General features: G+C 39.9%; 1 protein-coding gene across 1 annotated transcript in view; it reads right to left on the bottom strand.

The window, feature by feature from the left end:
- The window catches only part of TMEM178B (transmembrane protein 178B), a 304760-nt gene that overhangs the window by 51544 nt on the left and 226430 nt on the right, over positions 1-26786 (bottom strand). Inside the window, exon 3 of the mRNA XM_088141145.1 lies at positions 4027-4164. Coding sequence (XP_087997271.1) covers positions 4027-4164 — 138 coding nt within the window. The remainder of the gene's footprint in view (positions 1-4026; positions 4165-26786) is intronic.

Raw genomic sequence — 26786 nt, 5'->3', positions numbered from 1 at the left:
GTGAATTGTTCACGTGTCCTGGTGGTTGAGCTGAGTCACAAAAAGGTCACATCATCCTGGGCACAGAGAGAACTGCTCCTGTCTGTGCTCTTGCCCTCTGAAGATGCCGGTCACAGATGCTGGCAAAACGTTAGGAAACATAACTTCAAGAACACGGCCACACAGCCCGGAAGACCCACATCAGCCAATGGATAAGTTTCTTAATTTGTCTCTTAATACCCATCTGGCCCTTTAATACAAACAGCTAACAGAGTTATCTATTTTGTCCCTGATGAGGTAATTATTATCCCCATTACATTGCAAAGATCATTTGAAGTAGCTTTCCCTTGGCTGGTGTATTCTAGATATGCTGTCAATATTGGCTGAATATTACTATATAGAAGTTTATTTATTTGGTTTCCATGCTGCCTCATTTCTGAAGACTCTATACAGTTTAATACCACAAATGTGAGAACATAATAAATTAATAACATAACAAGGCTCTGATGTCTTACACTTGGGGTAGCTGAATCTTCAAATGTGCCTAAATACATTTCTGAAGAATCATATTTTTACAACACTTTGAAAATGAAATAGGGAGGGAATGATCTGGCTATCTGGGGAGGCATGGGGCCATCACTGAGAAGGCTCTCATGTAGAGTCTCTCCGGATAGCATTCCCTTGGATGTGGTGACCCTCATAAGTCTCTCTGGGTAGGCAGAGTCAGTTTGGAGAAGACAACCTTGGAGATATCCAGGTTCTGACCTTTAAAGGGAATGACCTCCCCAGAAGCTAATTGCAACCCAGCTCCTGCAATACTAGCATCACATGGACAGAGTTATGTACATCCATAGCTGTATGCTGGACCAGCTAATGGTCTTCAAAGTGCAAAACATCCGGGGGGCACCAGCCTGGCAAAGCTGATCGGAAGCACTGTCTGTATTGTAATACTGTATATTTTGATTTCCAGTACTGCAATGGGGATCAAAAAAATATACAGGCTAGTCAAAATGAGAAATGTCAGAGTCAGCGTGTGGTCATTTTACTTTTGAGTGCTTTCAGTGCAATTCTTCAACTATATTAAAAATGCCTGATGCTCAAATCTGAACTTTTAGAAGCATAGTGAAAGACTTGTATTTGCTTATTACAATTGATTTGGTTGCTTCTCTTCACCACTCCAGAAGTCCTTGCCTTTGTCTGCAACGATTTTTTTAAAAACTTCTTTCAGATGTTTGGCAAAGATATTGAATAGCATTGGGTCAATAACTGAGGTCCATGCAATGCTTCCATTTAATGATAATTTTCCTATTAACAATTACTGTTCAGAACCTACCAGTGACCTAATTTCCAGTACATTTGATGTGCATTCTTATTGATCTTTGTATAGTTCCAGGTTCCTCCCATCCACTGATAGACAAAAGTACAAAATCAAATACTTCATTGAAGCCTTCAGCATATTATATCCCTTTCACTGTTCTTTTAAACAAACACAATAAAAATCAGAATGTTATTCTGATTTGTTAAAGATTAGGTGTTTTCCACTACCACCACCACCCATCTCAGATCTGTGACTGTGATGGAATGGACTTATGAAGGCCATGCTCAGGGAGATAAGCGTGTTCTTAGCCCCCAACAGGAGCATGGGAAGTTCAAGAAGATGCGGCTGGCACCTCCCTAAGGAATTCACGATGTTGTGGCTGGCTGGCTTGGGAACTTGGGTTCAGTCTGGTGAGATTCTGTCTTGAGGTGGAAGCTAATAAACGCAACAGAACTGTATTTGCATTGTCTTGTGGAGTTCTTTGGGCTGAACCTGACAGTGACCATATTCATGGTTACCTAAGAGTGTGGTAGGTTCAGGTTCTGTCCTCTCAAATCCAATTCAGGCATGTAGGCCACAAAGGAACCAAGTTGGAGCAGGGCTCAAAGGGTAATCAGACATGGTGTCCTCATTGGGTCAACTTAGGGGAGATGGGACAATCAGGCTATAAAAATCCCCCTCACTTAGCAATATTTTCACAACTATCATGATGGCAGATCCAGTGATTGGCCCATCAACAACAGTCGAAGAGCAGTGCAGAACATATCTTTCTGACACATGCTAAGGCATGCATCTTTAGAGAGATGTAATTATGTAGTTACACTGATTTAAGATGGACAAATGTCATAGAAGAATTGATGTCATTCTTTGTTTTTATCCTGACCATAAGCTGTGCTTTATCTAGAGCGTGCAATTATATTTGGTAGCATAAAACAGTAGCAAGGATGCCTTTTCCAACATCAGAATGATAGGACTATGTTAGTATTGATGCTGGTTCTTCATTAATTAGAGTATCATTAATGAGGTATTAGGGATTTCATAGTTTGGAGAAACACACACACACACACACACACACACACACACACGGTTTTGGGCTGAAGTCCCCCCAGATTCATAGAGTCAAACAGAGACATTTTGGAGCATATAGTCTTTGATTTAGCAATAGTAGGGTACTGTTAGAATGTTTATGGTATGTCCATGATTAATTGCTGTATACACTGGGAGAACAGTGAATGAGAGGGCATCATTATTTATCTTGAAAGCATAATGTTCTGGACCAGCCAGAACTTGGCTCCTTTTTTGTTATTGTTTTGTTTTAATTGACAACTGAGTCTAAATGAGTAAGCCATCATGACATGGATAAGCCAATAAGGAACACAATGATAACAAAGCACTCCTGGGCATCTTTCAGGAACAAACTAGCCCTTAACTTGTTTGTCTATGGGTTGGTTACAACATTTGACATTTGAAAGCCAAATCACTGACCAGTTCAGCCCTAGTAGATCTTTAAGAGACCCAGCTCCACCAGCTGGGAATCTTTACCATTGGACAGACTTGACTTCCATAGAAGGAGGAAGAATATCCAAAGTGCTTGAAGAAAACCAGGTGGAATAGCAAAAACAATGACAAGAGGTTTGGGGGTTTTCCTCATCCATCCAGAGATCTGGTATAAAAAAGAAGTTAGGGATTCGCTTATCTAAACAGGGCAATTATTGTTTATCAGGAGATCTACAGCAAGGCTTATGGGCTGCCTTAGCAGTGTACCATTCCAGAAAAGAAACTAAACTGAGGCTGATCTGCATGCTATGGAAGGGCAGGGCAGATAACAACAGGAGCACAGAATTGCCCCTGTGGGCTGTGAGATCCAGGGATAGGGGAAAGAATCCATTTGGAAGCCTAACAGAACACCCATTCCATATTATAGTGCTTCACCTGAAAGATCACCTGAGTGTGAACAAGCTGAGATACCTAGAGTCAGGGCAAAGGTAGAAGTTTTATGAACTGGTGGAACCTGGCTCAATCTCAGGTTGCAAAGTCTCAGTTTCAGTTTCACTGCAATATAGGGATAAAGGCACCTGTGTATTCAGTAGACAACATTTCAAAACATGGGGGGAAATAATATTAATTAAGCAGCTTACAGGAAAACTGATACAGGTAGTCCTCATTTAACAACCACAACTGGGACCGGCAATTCTGTCACTAAGTGACACAGTAGTTAAGCGAGACATCACGTAATCATGACAGACTTACAATCTCACTTCCGCTGCGGTTGTTAAGCGAATCACCTGTGGTCATTAAGCTAGACATCATGTGACCATGACTTGTGATTTTACTGCCAGCTCTGCTTGTTGGAAGCTGGTTGTGAAGTATGCAAATGGTGATCATATGACTGTGGAATGCTGCAACAGTCATAAATGCCTACTGTTGTGAAGCGCATGAATCTCAATCACTTGACCGTGGGACACATCATAAGTGCAAGGACCAGTCGTAAAGTTAATTTTTTCAGCACTCTCATAACTTCAAATGGTTGCTAAACAGGGCAGTCGTTAAGTGAGGACTACCTGTATCTAATTGTAAGAACCGTTCATTATACAAAATTTTAAGCACATTGTTGATTTATGTACTAGCAGAACAGGGGACTGTTCCCTAGGATCTTGGAATTAAATCTGATGCCAAAAAAAGGGGGGACAAGCAAAATGACATTGATTTCCAACTTGTTTTCCCCTTACCTCCCATGAGGAAGAGAAGTCCTGCCACATACTGCATAAGGCCTCGATCCCAGCAGCAGCCCAGCACCCCGATAATCCATCCAAATAGGATGATGGCCACCGCCATGCCCATAAAACCAGCTGTCATTCGGCGTAAGTCTGCAATGGGAAATAAAGGTTAATATTACTCATTGTTTGGGTTGATGACTGGAAAGTCCAAGCCTTATACTGAACATCTGGTGACCTAATAAAGTAGAATTCTTCTCATGAACACCATGTTAATGTTTGCAAAAGAATTTGTTTCACTGGTTTTAAAGAATAAGAAATACAAAATCTGTTCTCTCAAGGTTTCAAGTGATCCAGCTTGTCATCAGCTGGGAAAAAAGCCAGTAGTTACAAAGCTGATTTCTTCTGCAAATATTAATTATTAGAGCAAAATAAAGCCTTCTTTTTACTAGTGAAAGACTAGCAGGGAGTTATAGTCATAATTTTGAAAACTAGAAACTCTATTTGACATTTTTTCCTTCATATTAATCAAGGGTTTTAATTTTATTCCCATTTGCCTCTTCTCAACACGTTCCATTCTGGCCCTTGTTAGGGATGACCTGCAACACTATTATCCAGAAATTGCACAGGAACAAGTCTGAATTAACTAATAGCAAAGCAGTACCAAAAGACCAAGGCAGTAGGAGATATTTGGTTGATGTCCTCTGTTAAGATTTTGTATTTCCACTCCTTTCTTTGATCTTCTTTAAAATGCAAATGTCCCTTTATCGTATGAAAGTTGAGAAACTGGCATGTTTTCAGTAAAGAAAAAAAATGTCTGCATGCTCATGGGAGTATTTGCCTCTCCACTGAAGAAACTCTCTCATATTTGAGTATATTCAATACCATGGATAGCAATATAGTTGAGACTGTATATTTTAAACCAGATATTAGAGGAGCAGGGTTACAGAATGTAATGCAATAGACAGTCTTATGGCTAAATGAGATTATATTACTACAACAAGATGAGACAATGTCTGCATTCCTACAATAAGTTGGAGCATAAGCTTCCCAACCCCATTTTAGCCAAGTCCATCAAGTGGTATAAACTCAGCCATACGCTGGGCTTCCACACTACAGTACGCTATGGATGCTTGTTGGATAAGGCACAATTGGTTGGCTTAATATTTTCTGTTTACCCTACAAAACCAAATCACAGTGGTTCATACAACATTGGCTGGTGTGGGTCTTCTGGGCTGTGTGGCCGTGTTCTGGAAGTTTTGTTTCCTAATGTTTCGCCAGCACCTGTGACCGGCATCTTCAGAGTGCAGGATGCCGGTCACAGGTGCTGGCGAAACGTTAGGAAACAAAACTTCCAGAACACGGCCACACAGCCCGGAAGACCCACACCAACCATTGTATGCCGGCTGTGAAAGCCTTCGACAATATGCTCATACAACATGTTAAGCCAGCTGAAATGTAAACCCAGCCATATAGAGTTCCAACGAGCTGCACTGGATGCCGGTTTGCTTCTGGGTCCAATTCAAGGTGTTGGTTACGACCTTTAAAGCCCTTCATGGTATGGCCCAGATTACCTGAGGAACTGTCTCATCCTGGTTACATCAACCTGTCCCACCTGGTACAGCAGGAAGGGCATGTTACGGACCCCATCAGCTAAAGAATTTCGACTGGCAGGGTCTAGGAGGAGAGCCTTTTCTGCCTTTGCCCCTGCCTTGTGGAACATCTTGCCCCCTGAGGTGAGATTGGCCCCCATTCTTTTGGCCTTCTGGAAGAGTGTTAAGACCTGGCTCTGCCAAGTAGCATGGGGATCCAATGGGGGTTTGCGGCACTGGGAGCAGTTGGTGGCTTGAAGAGGCGCTCTCCGCCTTTTAATTTTGTTTATTTTTGTACAGATTTTTATTGGGTTTTTTTAATCGCTTTTTTACTTGTAAGCTGCCTGGAATCACTTGTACAGTGAGATGGGCGGCATATAAATTTGATTAAATAAATTTGATTAAATAAATAAATGTCTCTCTTCTCCAACCTCCTTCTTTTAAAATAGCTGTAATGGCTGATTCAGCACATACATGCATTCATGTCTCACTGGAGAAATTCTCTGAATAGACTTGTCCACAGCCCTGACGTTTCTGTACAGCACATTATGACAGGGGACGAATGCCAACCAGATAGCTTCAGACAACATAGAGCAATTCCAATAACCAGTTTACTATTTCTCTTTCACAGCACTGCCTTTTGAGAGTAGTGTCCTTGGCAGCAGTTAAGGCAGGTAAAGGTTGCAAATAAAAGAATTAAGGTCTTCCTGACATGCCTGCTGTTAAAAAATGCTTACAAGCAAAGTATCTGAGATGAGAATAATTTCCCGAGAAGTAGGCATGATAGTCCATTGTAGCAAAATCAACAAAGAGCCCTGTGACACCTTAAAGACCAACTGAGTTACTTTGGCAAATAAGTTTGGCAGTATTCACTGCATCATTCTTGCACCATAATAAATCTATTTGCTTGGAAGGTGCTACTAACATCATCCAAATATTCTTGTACATGGGCAATTTAATATGGCAGATTATTTCTGGATGCAATTTCTAGCTTGGTGCAGATACAGAAATGTGTATCTACAAAATATTTAACTACTGGAGAGCTGAAAGCAAACTAATTGTGTGATGGTGCTGGTGTTACAGAGCATCAGTTCTCGTAGAAGGAGCAGGGATATTTGAATGCCATTCTGATAGTAATGTTGGGGTCATCTCTGTTGCACTGAATCCCATGTGAATTCACATGCCCAAATGAGGATTTGCTCATTTCCTGAGTAGTAGTCATAAGGATTAGATTTTGTTCAAATCCAAGCAATTTTATTTGCCAGATGTTCAGCAAATTCCTCTGTGCAGCCCTGAAGGTAAACCTCCGAGCCCTCCTTACCCAGAAGGGTTCAGGTAACCCTAAACAGACATGTTTCAGCACACACCATATCAGAATTTGAAGCAACTGAGTAGGTCTAATATCAATAAAAACAGGGTGCTGTCTTGTAGGGATGCATAGCTACAGGACTCTACTAGTGACATCCTCCTGTTATCCACTGTGGCTTTCACAACGGGAACATGAAATGAGCAGTATGTATTATTCCAGCCTTCCTGCCTTCTGCAACAGGACACTGTATCATATACTTTTATATTTCTTCTACCTTTTCCCCATGAAAACGATCTACTAATCACTCTATATATCCGTAGTTTTCAGGCTATTCTTGGAATCCTTCCCAGATGGGTGTCTTTGCCATGGACCCCCATATGATAAATGGGACAGTTCTGGAGCAGGTTTTTGTCAGCATGCAAGAAGCAGTAACCAAGGCTGGGGATTCTTTTTGTTCCCCTACTGTGGGAAATCAGGGACCCCCCCCCCATTTTTTTGTTTTTGTGGGAATGGAGTAAAATGTGCAGTTAAAATTTTAAAAAAATATGGACGAGCTACATGTTCTATCTATTTGCTGCCCCAGAATTAGACAAAGTTCAGATCGTTAGCTTTCTTCAGCTAAGTCCTAAATGTGTGTTGGACTACAATTGCCATCATCCTTAGCCTTCACCTAGTCATATTTCCCTTGTCAAATGTATCTGATGCACAGTAAGTCAGGAAAACCACTGCAGGAATGATTACAGGAATATCATGATAATTGCATACCTGAAAGAAGAATGGTTGTATAAGCTTAAATCAGTCATATCTGTACTAATGCTATCTGTCTGCCTATCGGATTTGTATGCCACGGTAAATCTAAGAAGACTAACAGTGGACGTTTTAAACTGTTCTTTCTATATGAACTACTCAGAATTGTTTGCAGAGGGATACAAATGTAATAGATAATAATTACTAAAACATCTACAGTATAAGGTAAAATATAAACATCCACAATACAGTTTAAAATATAAAATAATAAATGCCCACAGTAAGGTAGGTATAAATAAAACATTCATGGTAACTAACTCACATTAAAAACAACCAGTACTAACAATTAAAATCCACACTAATCTGCTGCTGCAACCATTAAATAAACAATATTAAGCACTCTGCAAACAATCCTTCATTAACGTGGATAGACATGCTGAAAGGTTTCAAGAGGCTAAACTCTACCTTCTTGCTATCTGCAACCCTTCCCCCAATCTTTAGAAGTGCATAATTTGCCACTTGGCTAAGCGCCCAATCTAGGCACCAACAGGCCCTAGAAAAGACAAGCTCTGAAGTGATGCCTTTAGTTGTAAGAAGTTCCTATGAGTTGATTCATCCTTTCATCAGTCATCCCAAATTCTCTGTTGTCTTCCCCTCCATTCCATTTTTATGCAATACACATAAAAAACAGGCAGAGCTTTGACTGGATCCTCATGGCTACCATCTTGACTTTTTCAACCATACCCTGCAGATACCCTTGCTTTCTTTATCAGTCCTTGACTCTTCTAGGTTTTGGTTACTCTTTTGAAACCCACCCCTTGGCTTCCTCCTGATGACCCTACATCTCTTGCCCCACAGGACCACAAATCGGATTCCCCAGTTAATGACTCCTTGGGATCCTGGCATTTTTTGCTCATTTACAGTCAATATCTCCCAACAAAAGAGGGGGAAAAAATCTTTTTTTTAAGGAGGTGATTGGTTTGATGATGGCATATGAATGAAAAAAAAAAGCTTTCTTAAATTACAAAGAGAAGAAGCTCTTGTGGCTAGTTGCTGGTTTGCAAGAGATCCATTACTATGTGGAATAGGGAGTGTGATGATTTTGAAACAAGGAAGCCTGTTGGGGGAATCAGGTTTCCATTCTTTACATGAGGTAATCCCTATCCAGATCAGGCCACTATATACTTTAAGAGGTATCTGTAGTTTTCTTGACAACAGTACAGGTAGTCCTTGCTTACCAACTGACTCATGTAATGACCAAAGTTATGATGGTGTAAAAAAATAGCTTTGCAACCAATCTTCACCTTTATGACCGTTGCAGCATCCCATGGTCACATGATTGCCATTTGGGAACTTCACAACTGGTGCACATTTATGACCGTTGCAGCATCCTGCAGTGATACAGCCTTTAGTGTGCTTCTGACAACTGGCTTCTGAGAAGCAGAGTTAATGGAGAACGGAGAAGTAAAATTGCAAGTTGCAGTCACATGATGTCTTGCTTAACAATTGAATGAGAAGTGACATTGTAAGTCCACTAAGGACTGTGGTGCTTAGGGGTGGAGTTGCCGGTCCCAACTGTGGTTGTTAATGAGGACAACCTGTATGGAAATGATTTGCTACTCTGTTTTTCCCAAAAGTCTTCTCAACTTCCCTGCCTAGCCTACAACCCTGGGATTTCTTTATAAAGAAAATGAGAATCCAAGTACTAATCCTGCTTAGCTTTTTTTATCAGCCAAGGTCAACTAGGTGCTGCTTAATACCATATGCTTACACTAGAGTAAAAATAAATAGTATGTGGTGCAACATGAAGCACTTTACATATCATTTAGCTGGCCCTGAGGGAACATTGCTTGTTTCACTTTCTCTTAGTTGTGAGAAGAGAAAGGTGCTTTCAGGAATTTAGAATGAAATCCATTATTAGAGATGTTTTATTTAATCTTTGTGAAGACCATCATCTAGATACATTTGCAGCTTGATATGAAAAAGGAGGAAAGAGGCTTCCCATTTAATATATTCTATAACTCCAAAAAATAATAATAATGTTTTCCCCTGGTTCACTATTGATGGAAGCAGAGAGGAAAAGACAGAGATATTGCCCTGAATGCTGACATGTTCTGTGAAAAAAACAAACTAAAACAATTGATAGAAATGTCAAGTGAACTCTTGGCATTTACTTGACCTGCAAATATTCTATACTTAAATTTAGCCAACTATTCTCTGAGCATGGTTCTGTATACAGATGAACTATAGAGGAAGCTCTCAGTAGGTTTAGGAAAAAGAGTAAGCTGAGCATGGCTCTGTATGCCAATGACCTATAGAGGAACTTCTTAACGGTTTAGGGAAAGCTGTTTTGAAGATATGCAAAAAGTATTCAGGAAAAATACTAGAGGTGTAGGAATCCCAAATAGCCTAATAAGGGTTGGGCATTTTCAAGAAAAGGTAGAGCTTGAGAATAGAATAAAGAATTCTGGAAGTAGATGTGACTACTGTAGTAGGATGAGCATGAAACTGAGCAAACTCAGGGAGGCAGTGAAGGACAGGAAGGCCTGGCGCAATATGGTTCATGGGGTCACGAAGAGTCGGACACGACTTAACGACTAAACAACAACAACTGTAGTAGGAATGCTTAATGCCTTCCACTGCAAATCTGATTTCATATTTTAGTATATATATATTTCATTTCTTCTGATTCTATTATTATGAAAAAGATTGAATTGCTAAGTCTTTCCAGAAAACAACATGAGATTTCGATTCCATATACTTCCATGCACATGAGAGCTAGAGGGAAACAGATATATGGAAAGATGGGAATTGTTGAAAGAAATAGGATGAGGCCAATACGATGCTAGGAAAATATTATGGTTCCAAATATTTGCAATACTTGGTTCTCAAGGACAGTTCTGCAAAGGGTGGCAGTCTTCTACTCTTAATATGTAAGAAAGCCTTCCCCAAACTGCCCTCTCCCAAACTACATAGCAGTGAGATTGCAATTCCAATACTGGGTTAGGAATATTAGGACTTGTAGTCTTAACAAGTGCATGCCGCAGGCCATATGCTGGCTCTGGCATTCAGTTTGCCCGGAGCTGGTGATCTGAAAACAGAGGAGCTGGTTTAACTCTATTTTGGTAGCTGCTATAAATCTCTGCCAGGGTGGAAGACTAGTTAAACTATCTGACTTTGGTGCCTGCTAGATCTAGGAAGTCTTCTGAATGCACTAGGGAAATTTTCTGCCTTGTCTGTCAGCAGTACTATTGAAACCCTAGCCAGTCCCTGGAATGCAGAGATTACCCAGGCAACTGACACAATTCTCCTAAGTGGCCTCTTTCTTCCAGCAAAGCTTAAGCTCTACCTTGGTTCACCAACTTGCTGAGAGCAATGAAATGGACTGGTAAAGGGTTAGAGAAAAACTAGAGGAGCGCTCAAGACGAATTTATTCAAATGCAGAGTAGGACTCTTCTTAGGGCCCATCTGCAATCCTACTCCATAGCAGTGGATGTAGCCAAGAGTGTTTACTTCTTTGTCGAATTGCACTTACACAAAACAGGTTGGCAACATTTTTGGGTACGGTGCAGCATCTCCTTAATCAAGCTGCTGGTAAGTTGTGTGGGGGAGCTGGAACTGTTGGAGATCCACCTTTTTTGCAAAGAAGATTTACTAGATTCATCTTGACTTGGATCCCAAAGTTGGGGCAGATAATAGGGCTGCAACCTTGGAAACCTTTTGTCATATTCATATGGATACTTTTCAGCTTGTACATCTTGAGGAAGTGGCCAGGGTATGTGGAAAAGTGAGGGCCACCAACTGTTTACTCCAGCCATGCCCCATCTGGTGGATTAAATGAGCTAAATTGGGAATGACTCAATGGTTACTGGAGGAGATTGATGCATGCATGAGTGAGGCATATCTGCTTGTTCAAAGGAGGCAGTCATATTTTAAAAGCCCTTCTTGGACTTGGATGATTAATTAGAGCCTACTCTCAATATTCTGTTTCTGGGTAAGATGACTGAGAAAATAATAGCTGAATGGCTCCAGCTGCATCAGGTTGAAAGTGATGATCCAAACCCTTTGTAGCTGGGATTTTGTCCTGAATATGGAATTGAAATTGCTTTGGTAATTTTGGTAGGTGAACTACACCAGACACTAGACAGGGGAAATATAATCTTCTAGGTCTTGTGAATCTCTCAGCAGCTGCTGATACTATCAACCACAATATTCTCATGTGTGACATTGCAGTGTTGGTCCTTGGAAGCACTTTTTTGTAATAATTTCTGTAAGGGTTGAAGCTAGGGAGTCAGGAAACAGGGCTGCTCAGATAGAAGCATTGTACATATTAGAGGAGTTGCCTTCCAATCTCAGGCTTAGTCAAGAGTCTGTTGGCCAGAAAAGTTGAGAAGACAAGCTTTAAGATTCAAACCCTGGGGCTGACATTCATTCATTCATTCATTCATTCATTCATTCATTCATTCATTCATTCATTCATTCATACATACATACATACATACATACATACATATGTGTGCACATGCACACACATGCAGACTTACATCAATTCTGTGCTCTGCATCAGGAAGATATTTTACATATATATGAATTTTATTTTGCCGGCAATAAACTACTTCCCTTTCAGTATTGGATCTCTTAACTTCAGCTGTTACCTAATTCCTGGGTAACAGCTAATGTAGGGTTGTATGTCTGGAGAGAGATATAGCTGTGCCAAGTTAAATCCTGACAGTTCTGTTCTGTCTTGGAGGCACCTAGAAGATGGTGCTGGAGGACTACAAAGTAACATCTATGTTGTTGTTTTATCTTGTTTTCTATGCTGCTTAACATTTCCATGAAATTCAGTCATTTGGAGCTTTGGAATGGAGTACTATAAAAAATGAAGGATGAAAATATAATTAATAATTCATGTAGAACATAAGTTGAGGAAGACTGATCTTGGAGGATTAATAACACCTATGCTGGTTGTTAGAGAAATCTGGCTAACCACTAGCTAAATATAAAGAATTCTGTGTTGTGGTCCTTGATACTTTACTGTATATGTTCAACAGATATCATTCTTCTTACTATCTCATAGCTGTCGGCTGATATCTATCTTCTAAAAGAAGGCAACTCAACAGCATGATGGTATAGCATACTGTACTCTTGCATGATAGCTAAGGAAATTGCAGTCCCAAGGCTCTACAAAACATTTTCGTAATACTGCCAACTTGAGCTGAAGCATGAGAGGCCAAGTGGAAAATCTGATCTTTTGAAACTGAAATTTTCTAATGAGATGGAAGAAAGCCAGTAGAGGCTAAAGATCTGAAAGCAAGGTCATGGTAATACTTTAGGTTCATGAAGAGATTTTAGACAGCACTGAAGATGGGAGTTAATTTGTTAATGCACAGCAGAAATTTTTCTTTACTTAAGAATCGTTCACCAAGCTCATTGATACTTTTTTAACTCCTATGCATTCTCAGTAAGAAGTAGAAATGCATGGCTAACTTGCATTTGCTCACTGCTCCCCATATTAGTGTCTCATTAGTGTGACTAATATGACAGGCAGAGACTTTTGCAGGGACAGTGGAGGACTCAATCTATGAAGTTTTAAATGCCACAGCTAGTAAATATGAGCTAGAGTACATACAGGTATCGGAGGCAAACCACCTATCAGACCTTAAGTCAAGTAAATGGATGTACACAGGTTCGTTTATAATCTAAAGGCCACTGGTCTCATTTTACAGCTGAACAGCACTGCAGCACAGTCATGTTATTCATGGCCAGAATTCCTGATTAAAAAAAATAATACGTTAAGAACCAATCAAATCTATATATTCTGTACTCTACCAGCACAAATCTTTGCTGATTTACTATGGAATAGAAATTCTAAACATATGTTTTTAATGGGTGGAGAAGAGAATGTCTTTGGTTGTTGCAATTGTTAAACAATGGGAGTCAGAAATCCATGCCAGTTGACAAATAATTTCACAGCCTAGCAACGGAATTCAGTTTATCTCCAGCCCATTCCAAGTTTCCACAAACCTTATTGCTCATCTTAAATCTGGAAGAAATTTTGAATGCCACTTTAAAAAAGATCTTGTCTAGCTATCCTACCTCCAGAAAGAACCTTATTCTGCACCAACCAGAAAATAATCGTACTGAATATATCAGGGGTTACTTTGATGAATGGGCTGCTAAGGATTGAGCTCAAGATGGAAGGCTGAGATTTCTCTGTTATCAGCACCTCAGGCTCTGCTCAAACCCTCCTGCAGACTATACCTTTAAGCACTTTAATTTAGGCATTTTCAAAGCCATATTCTCATTTTTTAAAAAAGATTTTTTAATATAGCACACGTCACCAGCAGGAGTACAAAGAAAAGGGAAGCAGCATAGAAAGATATTAATTACAGAATGGAAGGGATCTTTTTCTTAAGCTTTTTTTATTATTTTGGTTTATTCTTCTATTAACATTTAAATGGAAAGTCCTTTCTTCCAAGCTCCACATGAGAAATCTGCATTTAAATCGATACCATTTAAAAGTGAGAGGAAATGTATAACTATATATAACTATGTAAATTGCATCTCCACTGGTTTTGTCCTACAAACAATTGATTTTTTTTCCTCTCATTTTAAAAAAGACAAAATTAGAAGTATATTAAATTGACATTTCAAAAAAGAGGGATATAGGCAATTATTTAATTGTTAGGAACTCTTTGGGTTGGATTATTCTGAGAATGTAGCTAGATGATAATATTGCATTATTATTGAAAATAAACTACAGTAAGGCCTTTCTCCTGCCAATATCAGAATTCCAACTTTAAAGAAACTCCTTCATCTCTATATCAATGTTTCCAAAGCTAATTTTTCCAACACTGGAAATCATGATTGAAAAAGAAGGAAACTCTTCACTGGATCTAAGGTCCTTCTAGCTCCCTAATAGCTTCCTAATAGGAATGTAAACAAAATCAGAAGTTTGCTTACATTAATCACTTTGCAGTCACTTAAATGGGAAGGAATTCCCTTTCAAAGAAATACAGACACCCCCCCCCCCAAAAAAAACCCCGGCTGGGAACGGATGCCTCTTCTTGTTTCCTTCTACCCTGCTGGTTTTAAAACTATCCACAACTGTGATCTCTGAACTTCTCTTACGGCAGGTAAGATTGCTTTGAAAACGACTAAAATGAAGAAACTTGGGATATTTTTTTCCCCATCCATTGTTAAATAGGCATTTTTGTTGTTGCAGACAGCCCCATGGCATTTATGTAGATTATCTGTAGATTAATTCAAATCACTTTCTTAATGAGGTCCTACTTCTGTGTTAGGGCTAGGGTGCTGAGGAAGAGTCCACAGCTCAGTGATTGAGTGAAAGATGTGCTCTAGAATTTTCTGTTCAAAGGTGAAGTAGCTAGGAGGCTTCTGACTGACATGCTGGAGAACTGCTGCCAATAGATACAGCACTTGATGGACAAATAGATCCGGGATGTTTTCAGAGAAGGCTTTTATTGTGCTAATGAACTATCTTACTCGCACAGTGATACAGGAGATTCAGGTGACATCATCTTCCATTTGTAACCTTCCTTGAATTCCTATTGGTTCTCCCTTCTCTTGTCTTATCCCAGGAAACCCATTGGAGAAAGACAGGAAAATGCTACCATATCGTGTGATGGGTAAAGATGCCTTCTATGGACTTTTCTATGTCCCACTCATAATTATAAACTGGACACAGAGGTGTCCACAGGATTGGGGCAGTATGTTGATGGCATAAAATTCATTCTGTCATTAATGTCCTGACCTCATGTGGGCACCTCTGCCTGGGCATGCCTGTCCAAATAGGAAATCCTTTCTCTTAAAAGAGATGTTCATCCAGAGTAGAAGTGTTGGTTATGTGTTAATGCTATTGATTTTACTAGATATATAAAACTCACATACAGAACTTTCACCAACCTAGCATCTTCCAGATGTGCTGTGGTGGGAGCTCCCATTTTTTCTAGCCAGCAGACTATTTCACTAGCATAAACTTCATTAAGGTAGGGATGGTGAATGCCTTGGGGCCCACAGGAACAGTGGTCCCAGCTGCATATTTAATCTTTTAAAAAGTTAAACCTCCTTGTGGTCTGCTGCAGGGCTGATATGTACCTATACAGGAACCTAGGCACTGGCATGAAGCGTGGTGATGGTGGAAGTGGGCTGCAAGCAAGTGTACTGGCTTGGGTAACTGCTAGATGGAAGCAAAGCAATACCGAAAGCTCTCTTAGCTGCCATCTAGTGGTCATCCAGATTTCTGTAGCTCAGCTCTGGTAACCCTAGTATTGATGAAAACTGCTGACACCGCTCTGCCCTGAGAAAGCATGTCAAGCTACTGCTGCTTGCTGTTCTTACTCAAGAATAGTTGGTGTGAGAAAGTCTCAAGCATCAAAGCTGGTCTGGTCCCTTAGATGTAGCTATTGTTACTTTAACTGATTAGTAACATTGGGGTGGGGGGTCCATTTGAAAGATTTACCTTGGGGCCCAGGGTTCTACTAATGCCTTTGGGCTATCTAATGTATACAATAATTAACTTTCAATGCCATTTTAAAAAATCCCCTTCTCCTCTTAATCTGCCTGGATTTTGCACACTGATGTAACTGCCTTACATCCACATATGAAACCTAGATTGCTGGCATAATAGACAAAGTTCTGATTAGATGGGACTTCCTTTATTAGTGACATAGAACCTCTGGCATTTATAGATGAAATATAGCTATGTTTCATATGGGACTCAAAAGGGAAAGCAAAATGGAAGGAATTCTTGCTGATTTTGAGAGAGGTGGTCATTTTCCACTTAATTTTTTAGCATATGCCTAATCATTCCTCCTTGGCTCTTTAAGAGCAAATTTAAACTTTTCCATAGAAAACTAATGTGATGATCTTTATTACAGCCACTGACCAGCAAATTAGACAGTCAACTTCATAAATGAATAAAAAAACAAAAAATAAAACATGGGAAGCCATGACATAGGAAAAAAAGCAGAGGCATTATCTAGAAAGAACAATAAAATACCTTAGAGCCTGAAACATTTCTAAGATGTCAACAGAAATGAATATGACACTTGTTGCCGTGCAGTAAGTATGGATAGCAGGATATAAAAGTAGAACCTAGGTGCTAAAAACAAAATTAATAAACAATAAAGATACTTTATAAAATACTAGAATTCTACCTACTGAGTATTATACCAATAAGTGAATACCCAGGGACATGAATTTGTGTATATGTAAATGTGTATAAGTAATTTTTTTTAATTGGTCAATGACCAATAAGATATGATAGGAGATAAGACCTAGGTGTAATATAAGAAACATAGAAAAACAAAGTAAAATTGTACTTTAATAAAATCAGAACATTAAGAAATTAGTTTCCTGCATAGTAAAATGGCAGCTGAGAGAAACTGCAACTTTCCTGGTGATGGTACTACTCTAATCTGACAGCAAGGAATGAATAAGATGGCCCTCAAGACAGAAGGGACTTCTGTTGGCAGATGAAGGTATAAGGGTGGAACACAAGTTACTATAGAAAGGGCATTGAAAGAGCATGTGGGCTAGGGTCCGGAGCCCAGAAACAAGTTTTGATTTGCAAAAGGAATATTACTGTATCTTCCCTTCAATAATGCAGGGAGCAAGACATTAAGGCAGGCTAGAGAGAGAGCTATGCAGTGTGATGGGCAGGTGAGGTTAAATAAATACATAATTTGCTGCTGGGAAAGGTCTCCTGTTTACATACTGCCAGCCATGGTAGCCTAATAAACCCTGCTATACCTGAACAATTTTGTCAAACACCTGCTTCCACCTCTCACTTTGGGAAGACCCAGGGCCAGGAGACCATTACATGAGAAACCACACTGATGTAAGTCAATTTGAGTCCCAGATTTCTAAGAAGGGGTGAGATTATAAAAAAAGAATCATTGTGGCCAGAGAATTACTGAAAAAGTGAAACTTAAGACCAAAATATCACCAATATACACAGGCCCTAAAATCCAAGGGAATCATCCTACTTTGAAAAGTCTTATGGAGTGGGTACCGTATTTTTCCATCTATAAGACGCCCCCATGTACAAGACGACCCCCACTTTTCCAACCCAAAATTAAGAAATCAATATTTTAAAGATAAAGCAGAATACATTTTTATTTAGTAATTATGTAATATTTACATGATACGCTCAGTGGGAGGAGGTCCAAACTGTCTCTCTGCAGCTCTATTTCCATGCTCTTTTGCATAACTGATAACATTCAATCACGAGTGAAACTGCCGATAGCTTGTCTCTGCAAACAGACTTCCTCCAACTGGTTTGTTCAGCATCAGCTGACGTCAGTTACATAAGGCTCGTGATTGGAGGAAGTCTGATTGCAGAGACAAGCTATTTCACTCATGATTGGAGGCTCGTGATAGGAGGAAGCCTGTTTGCAGAGACAAAGTATGGGCAGTTTCGCAACCACGTGGTTCTCTCCTCGGCTTACTTCCTTGCATAATACTTCAATTTTTAGTGTAACAATTTTAGAAAAAAGTATCGTCTTATAGACGAAAAATACGGTATATTCTTACCTCTTCTGGTACGAAAGAAGCGGAGTATAGCCTTAGCATTATTATTGGCCTTATCTGAGATAAATTTAATTTGTTCCCACCAGATGCCCAATTGTTGGACTATTATGTCAAGATATTTAAAAGATGAAACTTGGTCTATAGTATTATTGTTTATCTGCCATCAATGTTTATGACATCTCGGTCCCTTTGAAAAGACCATTAATTTTAGTTTTGGAGAAGTTAATTGTAAGCTATTCTTCTCTAGAGTAATCTGATAGAGCCCAAAGAGAGAGAGAGAGAATGGCTGCATCATCTGCATACAGGAGCATGGACAACTGTCTATTGTTAAGTATAGGGGTATGGAATTCCCCTTTAGTTAAAGCAGTGACCATTGAGTTGACATATATATTAAAAAGAGGGGAAGCAGGATACAGCCCCATTTCAGTCCTATCTAGATGGAAATAACTGCAGAAAGCTGACCATTACTGCCACAACTAGCTTGTGTGATAGTGTTATCCTGCAGCATCTTAATTAGGCAGAGTAACCTCCAATCTATAGATGATTGTGACAGCTTCCCCCAGAGCCTTTCTCTGGGCATTGAATCAAATGCTGGTTTTAGATCAATAAAGGCAACATATAGGAAGCGTGTGTGTATGTGCATATATTTCCCTGTCCAAAACTGTAGGGTAGCACATTGATCCTGAAACTAATGGCATTAACCAAGGCTTTGTATAGGCTTAATCTAATTCCATCACACACTGGATTCCACCTCTACAAGAAACATCACCCCTCTCTCTGGTTCCTTGGGGAAATCCTTCTCCTTCTCCTCCTCCTTATTTTCAGTTATTATTTTGTGGAACAACATACATCTTGTCTTCTGGCAGTCAATTAACCAAGCCCTTAAAGGATCTAGGCTGCCATTTAAGAAAATAAAAGAAGGGGAAATGAGAGGCCCTGGGAAATGAGGAATAGATGCTTCTGTTTTCCAACTAGGTGAGGGATAACATGTAGGTCAGAAAGAATGCTGCAAGCCAAAGTGACATACTCCATAGCCCTGACCTCTGGCATGGTTACTGTTGAGCGCTACATAAACATATGGCACTACCCTCTATCTGCACAGCCTCTACATGCAGAAATTGTACAGCGGAAGTTCCTGAAGCACTGCAAATTAGAAATACAAAGTTGCCACAATGTGATACCATCTGATGTTCAACTCATTCAAGGGATTTTGCTCAGCTTCTAGACATCTTGTTGCTTAGATATGTAAAAGCTCTCTGTTCTGGAATTCTCGTTATATAGCCTAATTTTGTAAATCAGTCAGCTAATTCACTGAAGGGTGAGGTGTGGATAGTTGGATGAAATTAACTGTAGTTGATGAGAGTCTGGAGGAATTGAGGAGCAGCTTGAATATTCCCAGTATGGCTTTCCAGAGGTCATTCAAAGAATATTGCTGAGAAACTGTAGTGCAAGTCAAGGGAAAGCAACATGGGCTCCTACAGGGGGGTCAAGGGGAGCAAATGACAAAATGTGACCTACTTTTAAAAAGATTTTTCTGAATACACAGCAGCCTGCCTTATGGAAAGACTCATCTTCTACATGAGGAACATACCCTGCCAGTGCTTATAACTGGACATTTCTACCCAAGTTGATTGTATAGAACCCGGGAATCAGAATAAGTAGATTATACCCTCATTTTACAAAGTGTTGAAGAAACGGCTTTTACTTGCCTCTGGTGTCTCACCTAAGAATTCAAAGATGGTGCAAGCACAATAATGTTAAATAAACCCCAAGATAAATTAACACTGGAAGTTCATCCTTGATTGACAGTATCACATTTAGAAAAGAAACATGGCAGCTCAGAATTGGGTGCCAATAGTCATGGACAGCAAGTGAAGCATAGAAACATTCAACGTGATGGGCTAAGTTGAATGGGCTGGACTTCACTGCAATTTAACAAGCACCATTGTCTAAGTCAGGGTTCCTCAACCTTGGCGACTTGAAGATGTGTGGACTTCAACTCCCAGAATTCCCCAGCCAGCTGGCTGGGGAATTCTGGGAGTTGAAGTCCACACATCTTCAAGTCGCCAAGGTTGAGGAACCCTGGTCTAAGTTTCCTAGATTATCAACACAGAGGAGATCTAATCCATCGATGTCATACTGTGGCACAATCCCACAAATGGCACATGTGGTTGGAATGGTGACCCAAAGCATAAAGGCACATGGGACTGACCATAGCAAAATGACAGAAGTGCATCCTGGCTTGCCATTTTGTGACTGCACCGCCGCTTGTACAGCAAATCATCCCCTCTAGTTTTATTAATATGACACAAAATCACACCACATTAAGTACTTGCATTTGTGATACAATACAAATCAACTCCACGGAAGAACAGATACTTTGTTCCCAGATCTCCCTCGCCTTGGTCTCTGACATCTCTAGATAAAACTAGGAAAGAGCCTAGTGTAAAATCCCAGAGAGTTGTAACTAGTCCACTGCACCCCTGGGAAATACTTCCTAAAAGTATTGGGTCACCATGGGTAGAACTTTCTGTGCACCACAGATAACCAATGTGTTTCAGGCACACTTGCTGACTGCTGCGCACACACAAAGAGTGGGAAAGTCTGCTATCTACCCTTTAATGTGTAAAGGAAAGTACTACTACGTCAAAATTTATCTTTCTTCCAACAGCCTGATGAAGATTCTCATCTCTGTTTCTGAAGGCATGAGTTCAAGATGCTAGTCTTGCTTCTCTGAGCCATCTTGCATTCTGAGTTATAGTTACTAGGCAAAATGCAGCTTTCTCTGAATTTTTTTTAGGAATCGAGGATGCTTTGCAAGCAACAGACATCAGAGAAATGAGTCTGACTTTCTGTTGTTTATATCCTGCCTATCCTCCAGGAGCAAAAGGCCCTCCTCTATTTCTCCCCACAACAATAACCCTGTGGGATAGGTTGGACTGAGAGAACATAGCGAGCTCGAAATCACTTAGTGAGCATCCTTGGCTGAGGCCAGACTATAATACTGTGAGGAAAATTCATCTTTGGGCGAAGGAAGGAAGTTTTTAGAGGCCTCAGATGAATGGGGTTACCTTAATAAAATTGAAATATAAAGGAATGTGAAGCACCCTTGAAGCGGGCTGGTGTGAACTGGGCTGGTTGTAAAAAGCCTCATCTCAAAGCCTTACCACAAATATACAAGGCCTCTGTCTCGCAGTTCTTCCTGGCATTTGACACCTTGAACTAACTTGTTTCTTCCTCTTAGTAAGGCTATTGTTTTCCTTGAAGATAGACAAGAAGAGGGGCAAATACACAAGGCATCTGTCTTGAAGGAGGATAAGAAGAGCGGCAGAAAGTAACTGAGATCTGTTGTTTACTGATATAAGCCTGCATCATCACATGAATATGTTATGCATAATTTTCCCTTCCTGTTCTTATAGAAATGTATAAATATCCATCCTGGGTATCCATTTTGCCCGCAGGAGAGTGTCTCCCACTAACCCTTGGTGGGGTCCCCTCCAGTGCACACTGTCTAATAAACACTGCAGTGAAACCTTGATGATTTTGCATTTGAGTCCTGCATGTTGATTCCACAATGTGGAACCCACCTTTTGTGACCAATCCACTGACATTTTAATAGTCTCATAATATAATTGAAAATAGACTTACTATATGAAGAAAGGATACAAAACTGTAACTTGGCCAATGCTGAGCCAACAGCCAAAATAGGTCCAGGGAAAGGGGAGAAGAAGAAAAAAAACCTCATCTATTTAAAACCAACAACAATGATGTATTTTTAAAAAATCCAGATGTTCCATATACTAAAAATGAAAAAGAATTCTTCATTTGCATAGTTGGATGAGCTTCAGCAAATGCAGGCTTGGAAAGAAAAGCCTTAGTGGAGTCTGAGAGGCCTTTCCTGTATCTTTAATTGTAGCATGGAGATGCACTACCTGAAGAACCAGGACTGCCTGTGGTCCATGACCGCCTGGGGGCCTGAGACTTTTAAACTGTAATTTTAATGGGAGAGGAGGAAATTATTTCATACATGACAAGTCATGATTCTAACTATATTGAACTGTAATCAAATGCAAATATAAATGAAGTTGAATCAAATTTAGTTTTTATCCTGACTCCATCTCTCATGTTTTGAAGTGAGTCCTCAGGAATACCACTCTTGGACGTTCAAGGATGGTCTTCAGCCCAGTCTTGTTGTAGACCAGTGTTTCTCATCCTTAGCAACTTTAAGATGAGTGGACTTCAACTCCCAGAATTCCCCAGCCAGCCATGATTGGTGGTACATGATAGAAAGAAAAGGAGCAAGTGTTCACATGACATGGGCTTCCCTAATGGCATTTATTTCTATCTCCACATACTGACCTGCTGTTTTCTAGGAATCAGGCAGCTCAGAATCAGACCATTCTGCCTGACCATCCCTCTGCGTCATCTAAAGCAGCTCAATCCATCACTGCCAGAGGCATAAACATCACCAACTGTAATAGCCAAATTTCTTTGAGAACTGCAATATAAGTCAGGGCTTGGAGCCAACTCTAATGGCTGTGGCTGCTGATCTGTTAGGTTCCAGGGGCGATACAGAACTGATATATTTATTCCATAGATAAATGCAACTTAATAAACTTCCAACAAACATATGGGTTCTAGAGTTGACCAAGAGGTTCCCCCCACCCTCCCCAGATCTCTTCTGAACCTTTAATTCTTGACTCTTAAGATCTCAGTGAGTTGAGTAATCAGGGGAGATGCCCAGAAGCAATGTGTCTTAAGACTCCCATGATAACTGAGCTAAACCATTACTCTGAATCCAAGACAACTATACTAAGAGTAGCCTTTGGTCCAGTGAATCTATTTCCTGTATTGTATCAGAAACAGGGAAACAAGAGCAATACACAGCTCAGCCTTTACCCTAAAAAGCAACTTTTCCTCACTTCCTAGGCTGACTGCCTTAGAATTCTGAGAGGTGTAATCCCCATTCCTTGGAAGGACACAAGGATGAAGAAATGCTTCTAGCACAATGTGTGAAATCACCTGGCTCTCATTGTCTATTCTGCTTCTCAGCTCTGATCAACACACATTTCCTTGAATCTTTTTATCTATTGATATAGACACTCATCTCTTTGTCATGGGGTGCTCCCATTTTGCCATGTCAGGATTCACAGCCCTTGAGTTTCCCCAAAGGGAATCAGAGCAAACAGGACAAAGTTGAGAAGAAGTTAGAGTTCAGTCTTTTCCCAAGCACAAAGCCAGGTTAATTAAAGATTTAGATAAAACCATGGAGAGCAGGACAAAGAAATCAATATCTATTAACCATGATCACTAAAGGATCCTCCATATTCAAAGGCACCACATCTCTAATTAGCAGAAGCTGGATGCAAACAAAACAGCAAAACTATTGCCTACATGTCATATGGCAGGTTTCCCAATTGGGATAATTCCAAATGTTTGTATAGCAGCACCAATGACTAGGGATGGTGGGAACTGCAGTTGAAAATTTAGATGAAATATAGTTTGGGGATAGATACCTTATAACTCATAAACCATTGGTGGACTTGAGATAGAAACAGAATACTGAATAATGTGGACCTTGATCTAATTTAGTCAGACTGCTTTTAAACCCCTCTCCCAGTCTGGTACCTCCTTGGTATGTGCAGCTTACAATCTTTATATCCCATCAAGGTACCTACAGTTATTTAATTGGGATGTGTTGAAGATAGAGTCACGTCTTTGCATCTTTGGATCGTAGGGCAAAGAGCAAGAGAGAGGTTAGGGAAAGGACTCCACAAGCTGTCCGTTTGCCTGCTTCTCACCTCCCCAAATAATCTTGGTGTTTAAGAGACAAAGGGAACTCACTTCCTGCTCCTCTTCCTCTCTTCAAGATGTAGTTTAAGCAGAAGTGAGGCTTTTCTCTCCTTCTGTATTTCTTAATAAATCATATATAATGAATGTCTGCCAGCACTCAATGATAACAGGGTTAAGCCCATACACTTCAGCCAAGACAACTATACAATGAGCATTATCTTTCTAATAATGCATTCTACCATTTAATTATTCAATATTCTTTCTACACTTAGCTAAATTCAGGAGCATATCTTCTCACAAGACTCCTGTTGAATTCCAATTTCCAACAGGATGACGAAGGCTGTAGCACATACCTAGAAGGATTAAGCAATGTTATTCTTAAATATAAGAGAGATCAGGACAGTTTAAGAGCTTTCACGCAAGAAGATCTCAGAGCTGGTGCTGCTTAGTCTGGCATGTGGAGGAAGGATGAAGGCTATTTCAAAATTCATGTTAAGATCCCTGAGACCTCATGTAAATAAACAAACAACAGGCAGTATGATATACAGAATAAATCACTTTTAGCTTAGAATAAAAATGGATAAATGCAGCTCCACTGTGAATTAAAATTACTTATTCTTACAGCAAAAACATTACGGTTAGATAAGCAAGTAGCAGAGAAGACCAGAAGCGCCTCTTTTTAAAAACAAAAGTCAGAGTAGGTATAAAGCTACCATGCACAGTGAGAGAGCATAAATTTCCCATGTATATTCTATGCTGTAAAAGGTGTTGATTCAGATCTTTGAATGCCTGCTTAAGGATCTAAGGAGAGGATTGGAAATGACCTTGGTCCAAGTTATTGGTGACCTGCCAGGCAGAGTAGACAATTAATATGGAGGTGGATGGATGATAGGTCTGTATAGATTTTATCTCATCCCAGCACCAGGTAACTCTTGCCTTTTGGCTGAATCACATATTATTTCAGGTACCAAGCCAAGTGATAATCATTTTCCTTTTATACACCATTACCCCATATGCAAAGCCATTTCATATATTTAGTTTTTATTATACCATAACTATTTTCTGTATAATTTAAAGGCAAGTAATACATCTACGTGATCAAAGCTAAAGATGCATCTTGTCAGTATCTCAGTGACAGACCATAATGAGACCCCTTCAGATGCTGCCATCATGGATAAAAATAGGATATACAAGTAGTCCCCAGTTTAAGAATGAGTTCTGTTCCCAAGACCTGTTCTTAAGTCGAATTTGTATGTAAACCAGAACAGTATTATTGTATAATGCTGTATAAGTAGTATTGTATAATGTAACTCAAACCATTGTGTATTTAAGTCAAATAATTGTGCATTTAACTCAGTTTTTTATCCCACCTTTATTATTTTTATAAATAACTCAAAGCGGCAAACATACCTAATCCTCCTTCCTCCTCCTATTTTCCCCACAACAACAACCCTGTGAGGTGGGTTGGGCTGAGAGAGAGTGACTGGCCCAAAGTCACCCAGCTGGCTTTCATGCCTAAGGTGGGACTAAAACTCATGGCCTCCTGGTTTCTAACCTAGTGCCTTAACCACTACACCAAACTGGCTCTATTTTGCTACAGTAGGCTCTGTTCTTAACTATGGGTCATCCTTAAACCAGGCGTTCTTAACCTGGGGACTACGTGTACATAAAATAAATAAAATGTCACATGTGAGTGTGGCACATATAAGTTATACTTGGCAGTTCCCAGTTAAAGATTCAGTCAGAGGAAGTCCTGATTTTGCCTCCGTGTGCCATGGAGCACTTTGCCTCTAAGTCTGTGATAATCTCATAAAAGGTATTTTCCTGTGAATATTTCTGTGAATTTTCTTGTTTAAATTTCCCTTCTGGAAAAGAAAGCAAATTCGGGAGGGGGGTGGCTGTTTGTTTTTCTCTGGCAGTGTCTGAAATTGCAGAGCTAATTTCATTCAGGATATTGCGTGGATGCCAAACGGTAGAGCTGCCAACACGTTTGTTGCGGCCAGTGAAACTTAAAAAGAAGAAGAAAGCCAGGACACTGAAGATGAGAAATTTTACTCCAAAGAAACCTTTGGAGAAATTCTCTGAGAAATATTCAACAAAACGGTAAGTCTAAAGTGGACATGCTTCCTATATTCTTCAGCTTGAAGGCATCGTCCATTTGGACTATTGTTCAATCCAAGTCCAGTTAAAACATAAATGGGGGAAGCCCAGCCCTGACTTTGCCATCAACAGTTAGCGCCTGGACAGTTGACTGAGCAGAAACTCTGGTCGCAGGTTTCCTCGTGATGGTGAGATGTATTTTATTTCCATTCAAAGTATTTCCAAATTTGCATCAATATCTATTATATTACCATATTGATATGGTTTTTTAAAAATGATTTCTTTGTCCTCCTTTCTTCATTATGTGTATCTTTTGTAACTCTCTTAAATACCTACAGTTAAGTTTCCTGGAAATTGATTGGAGAAATTTAGGGAGCTATTTTCAGTTTTTTGAATTCCAAAAAATTGATTTAGTTTCTATAGCTTTAACTCAGCAAAAGGACTGAATGGCACATCCTCCTAAGTACTCTGAAAAACTTGGAGGAGGAGATGATGATTGTATGAAAGGGCTCCTTAGTGACTGATACCTACTGAGTCCTTTAGGGATTAAGTCTATACAACCTGGATAAATCTGTAGATGTAAAGTGAGCCAAGACCCAGTTTAGTGCCATAAGGATGCAGAATGTTAATTAAGGAATTTGTGATTTGCCAATGAAAGCACAGCAAGGCATCTCTCTGCC

This window comes from Python bivittatus, unplaced genomic scaffold, assembly GCF_059951505.1.
Source record: "Python bivittatus isolate LINGU-HERP-01145 unplaced genomic scaffold, Pbiv_v1 ctg000330_np1212, whole genome shotgun sequence".
NCBI lineage: Eukaryota > Metazoa > Chordata > Lepidosauria > Squamata > Pythonidae > Python > Python bivittatus.
Note: the sequence above shows the minus strand (reverse complement) of the source record. Positions and strands in the feature narration are given on the sequence as shown.